The sequence below is a fragment of the Drosophila arizonae genome, chromosome 4 (assembly GCF_054131065.1).
Source record: "Drosophila arizonae isolate 15081-1271.41 chromosome 4, UAZ_ARI_1.0, whole genome shotgun sequence".
Taxonomy (NCBI): Eukaryota; Metazoa; Arthropoda; class Insecta; order Diptera; family Drosophilidae; genus Drosophila; species Drosophila arizonae.
The window spans coordinates 11950977-11968382 of NC_142924.1; the positions used below are offsets into that span (position 1 = coordinate 11950977).

The following is a 17406-nucleotide window of genomic DNA, read 5'->3' on the forward strand; positions in this document are numbered from 1 at the left end:
ATTAATTTGGCATTTCTGTTGCTTTTCGAGTTATATGCAAATCTTTTGAATTTCGGGAACGGAAAGAAACAATGCAAACAAAATGAAACTTAAACTGAAAAAAAAAAAAAAAAAAACAAAAAGTCATGCAAAGTCTGAAGCTGGCAATTAGTGGAAACTCTGACAGACATTGACTTCAAAGGCTTTGGATGCTGTAATGTCCAACTGCAGATGTTTAATGAACTGGGAAAGAGGGCGTGGCCAGGCGTTGCGGGTGTCGGCTTACATAAGCCAAGGCGAAGTTGTAAAAAGAAATTTAATAACTAAATAAAACTCAAATGTGAGCTGAGAAAGCTGAAGCCCAAAGCTTTGTGCGACGACTGCGTTTGTTGGCTTGTGACATTTCAAATACACACATACACACACAACAACAAAAATTATGTAATTATAGTGATATAAAATGAAAACATAAATAGAGGCGAGATTGCATAATGACAACGGTCAAACGCCGGTGCGGCCATTGGGTCATTGAGATATAGCCAAACAAACGAGCGTCTAGCATGATATAAAGCATTAAAAAGGCGAACGTAAGATCTACGGATCGCCCCATCCCATTCGATCGGCGGATCCGTTTGAATATCTTTCCCATAATTTATAAGATTATACAAAAACTTTAACTTAAAAAAAAAAAAAAAAAAAACAAATAAAATAAAATGTAAAATATAATATAAATGCAGCTGCTTAAAATGGACAATAAAAAAGAGAAATAATCATAAACAAAATGTAGCGACTAATTTGAATGGTCAAAATGATGAGAGTCATGCCAATAATGATATTGACTAATGAATCTGTAGGTTGCCCATAATATACCATTATTTACTTATACATATGTTTTGTGTATTATAATCAGTTTGTTTTACTTGTACATATTCATTTATCTATATACTATACGTATATTGTTTTCAAATCATTTCAGAGCTTCGCTTGGCTTCTGCTGTTCGTGTTGAATTTCAGCTCAACTAACGATGAGGTTAAACCGGCAGCGAGCCGCGAGCAGCAGGCAGAGGGCAACGGCAGCTGCTGAAGCAATCAAGATGAACCCTGGCCAAACACACACACATAGATGTATATATAGACATGGTATGTACTCAATATTATATACTTAAATGTGCTTGTGTGTGTGTGTGTCTGTGTCTGTAGTGCACAGTGCAATGATTTGCTGTTAGATGCTGCGACCACAACAATTATTTAATAGTTTAAGAGAGTGCTCGACGAGGTGATACCCTAAGCAACGACTAAGCTTTATAGCCGATATACGATGTAGCATGATAGAATATAAAAGTGGGGAATTGAGATAAAGAAACTTAGGTATAGGAAACGAATAGAATAAACGTGTAGACAGGGAGAGCAAGAGAACGAAAGGTTTAGAAACAGAGAAAGAAAGATTAAAGTTAAAGATCGAGTCGGACGGAGGGAGGGAAAGAAAGATAGACAAAGAGTGAAAGGAGTAGAAAGAGAGAGAGAAAGACAGAGAGAGAGAGAGAGAGAGATACAGATAGTGGGATAGAGGAAGATAAGGAGAGAGTGAGGGTGAGAGAGAAAGACAGATAGATAGATAGAGAGAGAGAGAGAGAGAGAGAGAGAGAGAGAGAGAGAGAGAGAGAGAGAGAGAGAGAGAGAAAGAATTAGTAGCCAGCCTAGTAGCTCCAACTTACCACTGGCTCAACTTCAATATACCCTCTGAATCAATATTGCAAAAGGGTATTAAAAAAAACACACAACAAAAATCTGTACTGCAGCAAAAAGCGAAATGTTTATATTTTATTTATTTATTTTTTTTTCGTAAGCAGCAACAAGTTTGAGTGGTGCAACAACAACAACTACAACAACAACAGTAGCCATAGAGACAGCTGCCAGAAAAGCGACTTGATCAACGGCCGTTGCAGTGCAGCCACAATGCGACGTCGACGTCGACGCCAACGACAACAAATTTGAGCTGAAGCTAGTTTTACGAGATCTCAGTTTTAATTTATGTGCGCGCGTATGTGTGTCTATTGAGGCACCTTTAATTTGTTTCTTCTTTTTATTTTTATTTTAATGCAAAGCTTTTCATTGCGCTACATAAACAGATTGAGCATATCGCTATATAGTATATATGTGTATGTGTATTTATAGATTGTGAATTAGTCTTGGGGTCAGACAGAGACATGCTTTTGCTAACGCATCTATTATATAAGTAAAAATATATATAAAGCATTACATTTTATTTATTTTATAAATTTACTTAAGTATTGAATGTTTTATATTTTATTTAGTTTTTTCATTTTTGTAGACAGGCGTTGAGGCTTTCCCCCGGAATCCATTTTAACATGATTGCACCCGAGCAACAGCCATAAAATATAGAAATATAATAGACACGTCGACACCCTAGGAGAATCAGCAACATAATAAATTAAAAGCTTCTTTAATTAAATCTTTGTATTCAAATATATTGCGATGCTGATAAGCAGGCTGAACTGATTTCGAATTAATGTCTGAATCATAAATTGTTAAGCTAACATAAATAAATGTGTGATCATTAAAATGCTTTCAGCTTACGGTGTCAAACACTCCTCTTTTTAAGATTCGGTATTTATCACTCAGGTATTGTCAAATCTAATTCGCATTTGATTGTAGTATTACTCAATATTGTTGTGTAGTGTAGTCATTGTTAAGATGAAACACTTGAAGCTGGTTATTTGTTAAGATTAGCTTATAAATTGCCCAATTGTTTTTATTTAGAGTGACTGTACAATTTTTAGTTAATATATATAAATCACTTTGAAGTTAAGGATTCGTTGGAGTAAGAGCTGGGAATAGACGCAAAGGTCTTCCTGCAAAGTCCGTTGGAATTTGCGGCCTCAAGCGGTTATTTACTGTCGGATCGCCGTAATATACCACCAGAAGCCAAAAAAATGCTAATACGTTAAGTGCTTTCATTTTGATGAATGTGACGAGACCATATGAGAGACAGTAACAGAATGAAGCAAATTCACATCAGCTATTTGCATATATTCATGCGCTATCAATTCAACGATAAGCAGACTGATACCTGAAATCTGTTAAAAAACGTATTTCAATTTTATTTAAATATAATATTTAATATTTCACATTATATTTGATCAGAATTAAGGCAGAATAATTTTAATATATTATAACTCACATATGAAATAATTTATAAAATATTTGTATTTTTTGCAAGTTTAAAATCCCGTTTGCAATGCTCATATGCTTTGATGTGCAGTATTTTTCTTTGGTTTCACTTGGTACATGCGTTGAGGCTTTCCTTTAAATGTCCTTTTGACTGACGGCCTTAAGCTCAGGCGTGTAGCAGCAGCACTCTCTATTTCCTTGCCTTCGACGTAGTGGTGCAGTTGCATTACAAGCAGCAGAAATACGAAGACGTAAAGTACTTTCATTTTGTTAATACTCGTACCTCCCGCACTATGTGAGATGCAGCAGCAGATTAAAAGGAATTCAATGCATTCACTCATATATGAATGCAATTTCTATATGGTGTACTTTATAGGTCTTTGCACTCTGTCTGATGCTTGACGAACTGTGATTGCGAAAATATACATGGATGCATATATTACATTAATCTATATGCCTATTTTTATTATGTATGTATGTATCAACAATCAATTACATTTAAGTAAGTTGTAAAATAAACAAAAGTATTTATAAATACGGGTTTACTATATATTTGAATATATAAAATTAAATAATGTTTAATTTTTATTATTTATTTTTTTTTTTTAATCATCACATTCTATATTTTTTTGAAAATTCAGCGTAATAGGTTTTCCGGTAAAATCCTTTTTGAGTTGAGGCCTGAATTCATCTGGACATTTGTTTCGCGCTGTTGTTTGATGTTGAAACATCAGCAAGAGCAGTATGATTACCATTCGTCGAAGTCCTTTCATTCCGTCTATCCTTAAGGATGGGTTGATCCCTCAATTCGAAATCGACTGTCTGAACAGTTTGCCCAATGCTTTTCGAATGACGTTTGCATCGTGGATTCCAATTGCAAGCCAGATTTAAGAGGAAATTTAATGGCATATTTATAAGAAATTATCAACGAATTTTGAATGAAATTCGATTTGAAAAGTTCAGCGACTTTTTATAGTACTTTCATCAACAAGAAAATACAAAATATACAACAAGAGACAAAAACAATTTTAATTTAATTCATTATGCAAACGAAGTAGATTTGTCATGGTCTACAATCATTTTAGAAATATTTGTTTTACAAACAAGTGTTAGGCGTATAAAATTAAATTGCTGTATTCCATGGCAGAAAAGTTGTGTATATGCATAAGAAGTCAAATCCGGCACGAATCGAAAGGCTTACGGCCAATTAGAAGAGAAGATTGCGAAACCAAAAACAAGAACCAGGAATAAGAAACAAACGCACAGCAAACTTTGTATTATCTATTAGACAAATATCAAATCTTAGTGCTAAGCATCTAATTGATATGATCGAAATTCCATTTAGAAGCTATTTATAGCAACGATTGTTCGAGAAAATTTAGAATAGACCAAAACTTTCCAGCAATTAAAAACTTGATTTTCGTTGAATTCTATTTATTGCGCATTATTTATAGTAGTTTGATCTGCTTAAAGTATTGTTAGCTAACTCGGAAAACAAGTTTTTACTGGGTACACCAATTAGCTAGAGAAAAGGGTTTAGCGTTTCTTCTATGCGTTACATATCTCATGACTAAATTCTAATGCTCTTTACCCTAGGGTATCCCGAATATATTTGTAATATAATTTGTACCTTAATGGTCCACACGAAAAAATTGCTGCGTAGCTGCTCTGACGAGCCAATAAGCCGCACCCGAAAGCTTTTAAGCTCGCAGTCAAGCTCGACTGCCAAAACAAAAATATATACATGCATATATCATATATACACATTATCAAGCGATTGTAAGTGTCATGTGTGTGTGTGTGTGTTTGTGTGTGTATTTGGTTTTACTCTTATTTTTATTTGTTTCTTGTTCGTGCTTTTTTGCTGCGGCCGCCGATCGTGTACTTGCTCAACGTGTGAGTGTGAGGGAATGCTTGTTATTGTGTGTGTGCGCGTGTGTTTGTGTGTGTGCATGTGAGCTGCGCTTTCGTATGTATCTGTGGCCGTGCAGTCGACGCCGACAGACGAAAAAAGTTTTAAATCTGGTAGAAAAATCTGAAATGAAACGCGTTTCTGGCCTCAGACGGCGAGTGGCAGTCGTACAACAAAGACGTACTATTTTCTCTCTCTTTATCCACCTGGCGGAGCTCTGCAAAAGTTGGCTAGACAACTTTTTGAAACCGCAACCAAAAACGTTCCAACCAATATACACGTATATAAATAAATAAACTGAACTCCTTTTACTTTTTACATTAAAACACCCGACAACAAAATAAATCTCAACGTAAGTGGAGTACGAAAAATGGAGAGAATGAATCCAAAAACAAAAATAAAATATTATAAAAGTGAAATTTTGAACAAACAATTTTGGAAAGTGCATGAAAAATTTACTAAAACTGTGTGCATTAAAATGAAATACTACTAAAGAAAATAAACAATCAGACTTTTGGAAGAGTGTGAAGGCAAAGCAAATCAATTTTATGTATGTATTTATTTTATAGTGCATAATAGATGACCGAGAAGGATAACGTATCCATGGCTACCGTGCAAATGAAGCCCGACTATGCGGCTAGCGAGGTGTACAGCACCGCCAGCGAACCGCCACCGGTGAGTAAATATACTAAAAGCACATAAAATGGATAGAAATTATGATTATGTATATATCTGTTGGTTGATTGCGTTTGTCATTGTTGAATGGCTAGCATAATTACAATTTCCATATGTCATTTGAGTCTGGCAATTATTTGCGCTAACTTTGTCCGAGCTGTGTAGAAGCGGGTCAGCGGCGATCCAAGCGTTACTTGGCCACAGCCCAACGCAGCTGCTGTCGTAAAATAAATAAATACAAAAAATGCCAGGGTCATTCGATTGGCCGGCACATCCGCTGCGGGCAAACGGCGCGTATGCGCAATATGTCGTTGTCTGCATCTTTAGCAATGTGAACACTGCCTCTGCCTGCTGGACTGGACTGCCTGACTGACTGCACGTGATCATTTTCCCTAACTACGTCGACTTTGCAACTGCATGCATAAGCAATTTGGCTGCAGATAATAATTTTAATGCAATTTTTTGCAATTATTATGACCCGGTACTTGGGCAAAGGCATGCAACGTGCACAGCTTTGACAATTGTTCGCGACGTTGACATTTTAAGACGAATGGAAAACAATAAAGAAAAAAAAACAAGAAAAAATCCAACTGAAATAAATAAATCAAAAACAAAAGCTCAGCTCAGTTGAGCTCAGTCTGCAGCCTGCAAATGGGCACAGCGCAATTCTCAGCAAAGTGTGAATAGATTTGTACCCATTTGCGGCGAAGCATTTGAGCTGGGCAAATAGAAAACCAGTTGGAAACCAAATTTAAGATCTAATACAATAGTCACGACTGTAAATACAAAGCCTCATAATGATAAACACAAACAAATCGAATGCGACATGACAGCATCAGGCAGCTAAAACGGAGAAAAAACTGGCGCAATTATATTGCAGCCGAGCAAGAACTGGGCGCTATGTGGGCTTCAATTGATTTGAAATTTGCATAAAAAATGCATTTTGCACATTTGCATTTCGTACATCCGCATCAGCCATAAATTGTGCAGCAAGCGCACAGCAGCCGCAGTGAAAGCTGGTCGAGGTAAATTGAATTGAAGTGAGCTGAACTAAAGATTTAAACAAGATTTAGCCGGCTATAGCTTGAAGATACCTACAGAATCTATGGTACAGATCTGGAACACTACTTTTTGTAGCCACTGTCATCAGTTGATCTTCAGAGTCATCTGCCTTGTGTCAGCCTTCAAGTGTTGTAGTTGGACCTGCAGCTTTCACTGTGGCCTTAGTTTTAAGCATCGTTTGAAACCTTCATGCAACCAACTCATTAACCTTTTGTTTTTCTCTCATTTTATGTGTATGTGTCTGTGTCTGTGTGTTTGTGTGTTTGTGTGTGCGCCTTTGTCCACCAATCACAAAATAAATTGTTTGCCTCTCACACACTTCAAATAAAAATAAAAAATAAAACTCCGATTGGCAATCAACAAAATATGAAAATCAAATTTTTTATATAACTTTTACCAACACCTCGCACTACACACAACAACAACAACAACAACAACAAAATATGTAAACCACAGCTGGGATTTTTTAACTTTAATCATCAGGTTTGTCGCTCAAGTCTTTTGTCTTTTAACTGCACCCAACCGCCAGCTACACAAATAATGAGCAGCAACAACAAAACTTATCAACAGTAACGAGCAGCAGCCGTTGTTTTTTCTCTGCTTCATTATACTATAGATGTATGCTTGTTGTTGTTGTAGCTGTGCCTAACATTCACCAAATAGCACTTCACTTCACTTTACTTTAATACTTATACATCGGCGATGTCTTCGACTGCGACTCACTTTCGCAACAACAATAGCAACGAACAAAAAACAACAAAAAATGGGCACAATACACACGCAGTAACATACTATGCCACAATCTAAAGGTGTAAAATTGCACATTTCGCTGCACATCACACACACACACACACACACAGAGGTGCCTCACCTGACTGACTGCACCCACGCCAAACTTTAAAAAAGGCGTTAAGTCTCTTCTTCTTTTCTTTTCTATTTTGTTTTTGTTTTTGCTTTTTCGAGCTCTGCTTGCTGTTGGCCTTTTTATTTCCACAACAAATTTTTGCGGTTTTTTCTGTTTGTCTCTTTTTTTGTTAAGTATTTCCTGTTATGCAAGTTTTATATATGTATATATATTTAATATATGTGTACATGTTTATAGCCTTTTGTTTCGATTTCTTGTGCATAACATATGCTAAAAGGCTAGAGAGCAGCTGGACGACGATTGAATTGAATTCCTATTTAAGCATGTCCAGCTGTTTGTCCATTAAAATAAATTCCAGTCCAATCCATGTGGGTCTCAATATTCAGCTGTTTGCCCCTACAGCTCACTGCCTGATAGAAGGCTATATAGATTGTGGGCAGAGATATGATATAATGGCAGCTGAGAGACTATTTCGTAAATATGAATATATTTGACTCTATTATAAGGTTAAATGAAGTTTATTTTAATGTCTGATCGTATCATCCAGCTGTTTGTCTATAAAGAAGTCTTCCAATCTTTGTGTGCTTAGATGTGGTATATGAGTTCTGGAAAAATCTATGTCCATAGCAGCTGAAAGACGATTTCACAGAGCTCAATCATAGACTCTACTCTAAAGCTGTATTGAGTTTCTATAAATGTCTGTCCATTTGCCCAGCTGTTTGCCTATAAAGCTAAATTCCTCCGATTTTAAGCATGTCCGTCTGCCTCTGTCTGCCTCTATACATCTGTTTGTATGTCTATCTGTTCCACACTCCATGCCAAATCAATATTGTCTTGGACTTGATCAATAGCTTACATCATAAGACCTACACAAATATCGACAAATCATCGTATGCCATAGCAAGCGAGTTTTAGCAAAAGCTTGTCAATTTTTGCACGTACAAGAATTGAGCAAATATTTGTCAAGCATTTTGCATATTCAAAGATATCTAAGCTCATTTCAATACAAGTTCACAAAATCTATTTTTGCTGACTCAGAAAGCTTTTACTATTGTCTGTTTTTCTTTTGCTATAACTGTATTAATCTTACCTTAACATTCAACTTATTTAACCTCATTTTCGTATATGTTTTCTGTTTCTTCGGGCACCTTGCACTCTGCATTTTGAAACGTGAGCCAAAAACAGTAACAAAATTGTGCAAGGTCAACGCTTTTACTCGATCTTAAGGTCAACGCCAACAGAGCACGTAACACTTTTACTTTTTAATTGTAGCTGGCTAATAATCGTAGTCTGGAATCGAAAAACTCTATACAACTACATATTATATATACATATCTAAAAACTAATCTTGATTGTTGCTTTTGCTTGCAGGCGTACAAGCGTCAAGCGAATTCGGTGAAAATAGCCAAGATCACGGCTTTTACCATAGTCGTATCGTCGTTCATACTGGGCTCATTCATTTTGGCCTCGTCGTATCTGCAGGCCAAGGCCTCCTGTGATCAGGTGCAGGCCCTGGACTCGGTGCTGGAGAAGGAGCTAATGCTGGAAACGCTGCAGCAGGTGAGCAAGGTAAGTGACTGTTGAACGCCTCAATGCGCAGCTAAACAAGATTTGATGAGAGAGAGAGAGAGAGAGAGAGAGAGAGAGAGAGAGCGGGAGAGAAGCAGAATGGGGGAACAACATTTCGTATCAGTCGGTGTCAGCTTTTGCGAGTCGCTTATCGCATATACATATATACGTACATATGTCTAAAATTTATATGATTACCTAATGTTCATAATATTTTTATGGGCGTTATTGCTTTTTGCATCGTTCGTTGCGCACGCCAAAGCAAATTTTCAACCGCAACAGTCAAATTATAAAGGCAAATTAATGATAATTACCGGAAAATGTCCGCATATAAATACACATGTATAGCTTTATGAATATGGCTGATAGATGCGTGTCGGCTGATTGTTCCCAGCAGGTACATTGCCTTCGCATTACCATTGATTGATTGCACGCACTATTAGCTGCCAAATGGGTAAACAATATTTTAGCATGCACTGTTGTAGTTAGCATCAAAACAGCTGCACCGAGGGGACTTTTCAGACTTAATCAATGGAAAAACCCAATGAGCGTTTAGCGTTTATTGATAGCAAAAGTGATTGGAAGTTGTTTGTGTTTTATAGCAATTTGAATTGCATTAGCTAAACAATAAAATAAAACATACTGCACTGAAGCAGTTGAGTAAGAAACTCAATAAAAGAGGAAGAGTTAGTTGGAAAACTTTCTGATTGTGCAGGCTGTTTATTCAGCTCTAGAACTAATCTATAAATACACAGTCATATATGTATGTATGTATGTGTGTCTTTAGAGTTAAAGTCTGTTTTATATAATGCACTCTACCAGCTGCTGATGAGAAGTCATTGAATAATCTAGAGAATATCTTGAGAAAGCCATAAATCAAATATCTACAAGGTGCGGACACAGTGAGCCCTCGATATGGCGAACTGCAAACCTTTGCTGTCAACACAAGATCGAATTAATGATATCCGCAACGCTACAAGTTGTATAAACACATACATATATACCATATATACATATATGTATGTATATAGTCGATAGCGCAATGTTTTACCACATTGCATGCATAAGCAAGGCAATTGAATGCACATTCACATTCACACATTCATGCATTCATATTCATATTCATAAACATTTAAAATTGTATAAGTGCAAATTGAATTAGCGTGTTGCGTGCTTCCTTGAGAAATTTCACTTCATGTAATCAAAGTAGCCCATTAAAGCCCAAATAGCCGTACCATAACAATCCCATTTGGTGTAAGCCAAGTGCCAGTGTTATATGGGTGTATGGCTGTATATATATATATAGACTATATATATAGTTGACTACTTGGCTTGGATGACTGTGCAGCCTTTGTCTATATGCCACATAATTCAAATTTAATGGCTGCAGAGACAGCGTTCATATTTCTTAGATACATGATATATGACTCTAGCATTTGCATGGCATCATCAATATTCAATTAACGTGCAATGAAAGCGCCCATAACAAACAATAAAACTAATTAAATGCATAGATAAATATGCAGCGGCAATTAAATTTAATTTGATGGAAAACAATCAAGACCAAAATTAATAATACTAATAAAAATAGCAACGTCATTTTAATGCTGCCAATTGGGAGCAGGTTATTCAACTCGAAAAAAAAAAAAAAAAAACAACATAAAGCTGAAACGAAATAGAAACTCTCTATATATAGCAGCTTTTTGTGTGGGGAGCTTATGTAAAGCCGTTGGTGCAATGTACAAAATTCAATCAAGCGAAATTCCCATAATTTGACGCTTAAGTGGACAAGCTGAGCTGCAAAGCTGGGAGCAGCTTGCGACATAATCATCATCAGTGGCTAACAATTGCGAATCAAATGGCAGCCAGAGCCAAAGTGAAAGCAGCAGCGGCAGCAGCAGCAGCAGCCACAGAAGCAACAGCGGCAGCAGCATGTTGCAATGTGTCGGTGCATGGCACAAAAGCAGCTTTGATGCTGCACATACACACTCAGTGAGCTGCTCAAGCGCGGCGGGGCGGGCGTGGGCGCGGCAAATGCCAGAGATCATCAGCTGCAGCAGCAGAGAGCAGTGGCAGCGGCAGCGGCAGAGGCAGCAGCCATAATGTATTTGCTGTCACTTTTTGCCGGCTGGCGCCGCTTGGCACCGTCACACAAATAGACAGACAGACAGGCAGTAAGAAAACTTGTAAGTCGTCAACACACATACACACACACATACACACTCTCACATAGATCAAAAGAGACGCAGTGGAAGACGCGTTGACTGTTTGCCATTTAAGGCAAGTTGCGCGCTTAAGTCTTTCGTTTTGGGCACGCAAACAAAGCCAGAAACTTATGGCTCCAACTGAAGATTATGTAATGCCAATCCACACACACGTACAGGCGCACACACACAGTCATAGATGATTTATAATTGCTGTGGCTGTGTTGTGCAAATTTGCAAACACTTTGCCAGTTGCCTGCTGAACATTTTAATTATGCTACGATTTTCTAAAGGAAATTCTACGCAACTAGAATATCAATTTTATTGGGGGAAAAAATGGCACTTGCGTCAATGCTAAAAATAGCGCAGACAGACAGACAGACAGACAGACAGTCGGGCTAAAAAGTAATTGCACACAGACGTTCAATTTGTAATCGTTTAATTGTCATCTTAATGTCTGCGACAGCGACGTGTCTAGCTTTTAATGCTCGCCAATGTTCTATTCTGTACTGGTGTAACAGATTGCGATTCGTCTCGCCTGGCCTTGAAACTCGGCTGAGAGGCAAAATACAAAATGAATAAACAACAGCACAGCATAGCAAAACAAAACGAAAACACAATTAACAGAAAGAAACAAAATTGAGCCGTAAACCGGAGTTGGGAGTTTAGCAATTGACTAAGTGGTGTCAGGCACTGAAACTGGAACAGAGGTGGAGATAGAGGCAGAGGCAGAGACTCACGACTCGCTGACTTCGTTTCGGAGCCAGTCAAACGGGTTGGAGCTCAGTTTTAGTTTCAGTTACTCATATTTCTGCTTTTCTGCTTTTCTGAGTGAAATTTCGTTGTTTGATTTCGGGCGAAACGCAATGAGTCAGCTCGAGATGAGTTGTACAAACGCTTATGCTTCTAAGAAGCACTTGAGCGGACGATGCAGCATCTGCTGCATCATTAAGGCAAACATCGAGTGCGCCTCATTAAGCACTAATGAAGCTGGCCTTTGGCAATGCTCAACGAATTCCCATCTTGAGCTAATTAGATTTTATGCACTTTAGCATTGTTAGCTTCGTTTGAAATCTGTTTTGCATTGACAATTGCAGCTGTCCAATTAGCTAATAACTCTTCCCTTAACTCATATTCCAATGTCAGGCCTGAAAGCCATCAGCTACCGGATATATTTATATAGCTGTGATTGCCGCCGGCGACGGCTTAGCCAGGTACTCAAAACCTGCACACCCACACAGTCTCAGCCCCAGCCCCAGCCCCAACCACAGTCGCTGCCCCGGTCTCAGCTCCCTCTGCCACTTGGCCCACTATCAATCATCATCATCAGCAGCAGCAGCAGCGAGCGCTGCCTCGCATTGAATTAATGAGCTTTTTGTTGTTTTGCTCAACAAATTATTTAAATTTTGCTTTTGTGTGTGAGTTTTTTTTAGACACACACACACACACACCTGGTGTATGCTTATGTAATATGTATTTGTTTATTTGTTTGTTCGTTGTTTTTATTTATTTATTTTTTTTTTTTCAAATTTGATGGCATTTTACTTTTGGTTTCAGTCACAGTTGCGTCTGACGTATTTTAGTATCTAGGTTGGGGTCACATCTTCTGACGACAACGTCGCATTGTTAGTGGCACATAACAATTGCAGCCACTGTGGCAGTATATGTAAATTGCCAGTACGTGCTTGATGGCCCAAGCCATTTTAAGTGGTTTCTAACAAAAAGTCAAAAGCAAGAAAACAAATATAAAAAACATTAAATGAGCAACAAAATGCGACAAATACATTTCCTAGTCGAAAACCAACTGAAAGCCTTGAAATTTTTGGAATTTTCAAAAAGCTAACGTTCTCTTTTGCCTTTACAGGAACTACCCAGAGCTGAAGCTTTGCTGGGCAAATCCGAGGCTGGTGAGGATTTGCAGAATCTCGATCATGATGAGGCCGCTATCGAAAAGAAGACAGAGTCAAAGAACGAAGGCATTGAGCGCAATCTCAATGAGCACGACAACACCTACTCGGAGAGCGATGAGCCCGAGGAGATGCAAAAGTTCCCAGGCAAGATGCCGCTCGAGCTGGACTTGAGCGATCTGGCCGCTGCCATCCTGCGCAACAACAAGAAGTAAGCAAATATTGCAGAGACAAATGCTGGCGAGGTCGGCTAATATATGATGACATTAATCGTTTATAGATCCCGCATGAACTGTGTCGTGGAGCGCAAGCATGCCGAGGAGATTGTTGACTCACCCTCGAAGACCGTGGCGCTGCCTTTTGGCGTCAATCTGACCACCGATCCAAAGAAGGCGCGCATCACCGGCGAACGTATTTCCATTTACTGCGACGGCGGCGACGATAAGGAGGAGAAGGAGGCCAAGCGCCAGCGTGAGGAGGAGGAGGACTCTGAGGAGGAGGTCGAGCCAATGCGTCCCATGTTCATACCATTCCAGCGTGTGCCCATTCCCTTTGGCCGCATTCCCGACCAGATGCCACTCACCCACATGCCCCAGCGCATGATGCCACCAGCGATGCAGCAGCAGCTGCCCCAGCAGGGTTCGTTCATCATCCGCCAGCTGCCGCCTCCGTTCCAGCATCTGCCCATGCGCCCGCCCATGCCACCACAGGTGATGCAAGCCCCACGCATGGAGGAGCAGCCACAGCAGCCCCAAATCCAGACCGTGCGCATTCATATGCACCAGCTGCCTTTCCGCCAGCTGGACTTGGGCAACGATGTGACCCGCGAGCAGGAGGATCAGCGTGAGATGCCACAACGTGTGATGCCACAGCGCGAGATGCCACAGCGTGAGCTGCTGCAGCGCGAGATGCCCCAGCGTGAGATGCCACAGATTCAGATCCAGCACATGCCTCTGGGCATGGCACTGCAGCGTGTGGGCATTACCGCCGACGATCTGCGCAACATTCAGCGCATGGCCGAGGATCGTTTCACCGACGAGCTGCGTCGCCTGACCGCTGAGGATGCTGCTGGTTCCAATGAGAATAACAACGAGGAGGAGGAGGAGCACTCTGAGACATCCGTGGCACCTGGCGAGCAGTCCACTCCAGTTGCTGCACCAGCTCAAACCCAGCCCCAGCCAAGCCAGCAACAGTCCGAGGAGCAGCAGCAGCAACAACAGCAGCAGCAGCAGCAGCGTGAGGAGCAGCAGGAGTCCAGAGAGCAGCAGGAGGACCAAATGCCCCATATGCAAATCCAGCGCTTGATTCTGCAGCCTCTGCCTGAGCAGCCGCGCGACACCATGACACCACCCATGGTCGATCAGCCACCACAGGTGCCGTTCGGTCGCATGGTCTTCGGACGCAGCCTGGCTCAGCCCGTGCGCATTCCCGTGCCCATGATGCAGCCAGCCGAGGGTGGTGCCGCCTCCGAGGAGTCTCAGCGACCACACTGTAAGACTCCCAGACTTATCTAATGTAGTCCCCATATCTGACTCTCTCTCTCTCTTTCTTTCTCTCTGTCTTTGCAGTCGTTCAGCCTCGTTCCGTTTAAGTAACAACAACAACACGCCTGTGATTGCTGCTCTGTGAATCGAATCCTCGTTGTGGTCGTCGTCGTCGTTATCGTTTTTTCTATATCAAACCGTGTAACTGTGTCGTCATCCTTTGCTCGATTCCAAAACAATAATAACAACAAACAAACATCTGTAGCAGCCCCCAAAACGCCAAAAAAAACTGAAGATGTCAATCGAAGGAAATTTTACGTTTTGGTTTAAAAAGAAAATCTCTGTATCTCCTTTTTCTCAATAACTGTCTATCTATAACTTTATATAATCTTTTAAAATATATATATATATGTATATCCTATGTATTTGTATATTTTCGTAAAAATATTGTATGTATAAATATTCCAATCGGTCTCCTCGAATTTTGTGAACAATATTTTTGGAATCAATTTCTAACGTTTTGAATTGTTTTCTTTTCGTCCCCCTTATTTTTTCACAAATAAATCCGATTTAAATTTGTATATAAATTCTAGTATTTTATTTTTAATACTTTTTTAGTAGTTGTTAGTAAGTAAAACAAACAAACGAAAATTTACCAACAATTAATCAAATTGTACATTTTTTATATACATACATTTTGAAGTGAATAAAATTGTGGATAATTGGAAATCAAAAGTGAAAATTGTATTATTGTTAATTAGAGTGGAAAATTATTTAGATTTTTGCAAAATATTTTAGTGAGTGCAGAGTAGATTAGAAAAGGTTATTAAAAACACTTAAGATACACACACAAATCTTAACTTATTGAGCTGCTTAATCTCGATCTTCTATCAATAATCACTAGCTGCAAAGCTTGCACTTAAGATAAAAACGATTCGTTAGCTATAGCGTCAATAAATTGTTTTATTTGTTATTTTAATTTTTTTTTTTTTTTTTGTTTATTAAATATTCCTCCATTTCGTTACGTTATATTTTTGTATTATTATTATTATTATTAATTATTATTACTATTAATTTCGTTTCGAAACAAATTTGAAAAATTTGTCGTTGCTTAAAGTAAATTTACAAAGTGCAAGTCGTAAAAAAAATCCAACAAATTTTTTACTGTTTGATTATTTTTATACAATATATCAATCAATGATTAGTGTCAATGTATGTGTGTATGTACGTGTGTATGTATATTTATATATACAATATGTGGGAAACAACCGATTAAGACGTTCATTGGCGCAACAAAGGACGCACAGTATTATTATTAGGTTTTACTATTGTTTACAATTGGTTTATTTAAATATATATAAATATGACTAATCGTAAGTTTGCATTGACGGGTATATCTTTGCTCTCGCATAATCAGAAAAATTTACAATACATTTTGTAGCGCTTGCTAAAAGAACTTCGCTTCTACTAATTCTAAAGAAGAAATTATAAAAACAATGAATACAAATTTTAGATTGCAGGACTAAGGGAAGGGGTGGTACAAAAATTTAGCTAAATTAAAATACATTTTGAAGAGGCCGCTAATATCGAATGCGTTGGGATGGAATAATTATTGTTATTGGCTTTCCTTGTGGGGCGGGCAGATAAATAGAGTTTGTTGTTTGTTGACAAACATTCATGTACGTTCTCCTCTTCTCTTTTGTAGACTCACTCACTTTTATCACTGATTGTTTGTTTGTTTATGCAAATTGTATGTATTGTAAAGCTGTAGCAAACGCGAACAAATTTTAATTAATTAGCACTCCTGCATTCCGCCTCGACTTCGTTGACTGTTTGCTCTGAATTTGGGCACGGCATCTAGCCATTCTCACAATGATGACCCTCGCAGCTGCCCCAGAATATGCAGTTGCCGACGCCGCTGTAGCAGATGAGTGAGACGGCAGTGAGAAATACTAGGCTACAGATTGTACATGGCTTTCGTTCCAGGAAGAAGCCTATCAAATAGAGTACTATGAACATGACGTGCGTCTCCATCAGCGCTGGATTTGTGGGCTTTGGTATGAGTAAGACGGGTAGTAAACACTGCAGGCAATACATTTTCAGGCCGCTATGTTGACGTGTCGTTTATATCTCAGTCGTGTTGTTGTTATTGCTGAAAGCATTAAGAAGTCTGACTGTAATTGAGATAATACATATGTAGTAAGTCCTGGGGACGAGCGAGACGTCAGCAGTATTTATTTGTCTTGCTGTTGTTGTTTGGGTCACAGTTGTGTGTGTGTCTCGCATCGGTCACACAATTGCATACGTGCATATGGCACTTACCTTACTCAAATCCGGCTGTTGTCTGGGTTGCTCGTTGCTAATTTCAGCGTCAGATTATTGTGCGTATATTTGTTATCACACATCGCTCATGCTTCTTAATTTCTCAAATCATTTTATACATATGTACTGCGCTATCGTTATCGCATTTTGCAGCTGCAGACTTATCGTGATTTTTCACACTAATATCGATAGTCGTGACAAGAAGCAATGCTCCACACGATTGCCGCGGAACGAT

General features: G+C 38.9%; 2 protein-coding genes and 1 long non-coding RNA gene across 5 annotated transcripts; 1 reads left to right on the plus strand and 2 right to left on the minus strand.

Moving 5' to 3' along the window:
• Positions 1-2713: 2713 nt before the first annotated feature.
• Positions 2714-4578, minus strand: LOC149269137 (uncharacterized). The gene is made up of 2 exons (XR_016270044.1): positions 3182-4578; positions 2714-3077 (listed from the first exon to the last, which is right to left on the minus strand). It is a non-coding gene; the product is annotated as an uncharacterized LOC149269137 (long non-coding RNA).
• A 630-nt stretch (positions 4579-5208) lies between these two features.
• On the plus strand, positions 5209-15436 carry Msr-110 (DUF3736 domain-containing protein Msr-110). Of its 2 annotated transcripts, XM_089468680.1 has the most exons (7): positions 5209-5435; positions 5653-5758; positions 7277-7303; positions 9057-9254; positions 13323-13576; positions 13646-14856; positions 14934-15436. In XM_089468680.1, the coding sequence occupies exons 2-7, from the start codon at positions 5663-5665 to the stop codon at positions 14954-14956; spliced, it is 1809 nt and encodes a 602-aa protein (XP_089324806.1). In that variant the 5' UTR covers positions 5209-5435; positions 5653-5662; the 3' UTR covers positions 14957-15436. The 2 variants fall into 2 exon arrangements, with proteins under 2 accessions (XP_089324806.1, XP_017862508.2); XM_018007019.2 differs by lacking the exon at positions 7277-7303.
• Positions 15046-17327, minus strand: bc10 (BLCAP apoptosis inducing factor bc10). 2 transcript variants are annotated; one of them, XM_018007029.2, is made up of 2 exons: positions 17172-17327; positions 15046-17001 (listed from the first exon to the last, which is right to left on the minus strand). In XM_018007029.2, the coding sequence occupies exon 2, from the start codon at positions 16944-16946 to the stop codon at positions 16707-16709; it is 240 nt and encodes a 79-aa protein (XP_017862518.1). In that variant the 5' UTR covers positions 16947-17001; positions 17172-17327; the 3' UTR covers positions 15046-16706. The 2 variants fall into 2 exon arrangements, with proteins under 2 accessions (XP_017862518.1, XP_089324807.1); XM_089468681.1 differs by having other exon boundaries at positions 15046-17023; positions 17172-17314.
• Positions 17328-17406: the final 79 nt, after the last annotated feature.

What these genes read in the sequence shown, in the direction of transcription:
- bc10 (XM_018007029.2), bottom strand. Translation starts at nt 16,946, where the DNA reads ATGTATTGCCTGCAGTGTTTACTACCCGTCTTACTCATACCAAAGCCC.
- Msr-110 (XM_089468680.1), top strand. Translation starts at nt 5,663, where the DNA reads ATGACCGAGAAGGATAACGTATCCATGGCTACCGTGCAAATGAAGCCC. An exon ending in CCGCCAGCGAACCGCCACCG is followed by an intron (nt 5,759 to 7,276) that starts GTGAGTAAATAT and finishes TGTAAACCACAG; the next exon opens with CTGGGATTTTTTAACTTTAA. An exon ending in ATCCTGCGCAACAACAAGAA is followed by an intron (nt 13,577 to 13,645) that starts GTAAGCAAATAT and finishes AATCGTTTATAG; the next exon opens with ATCCCGCATGAACTGTGTCG.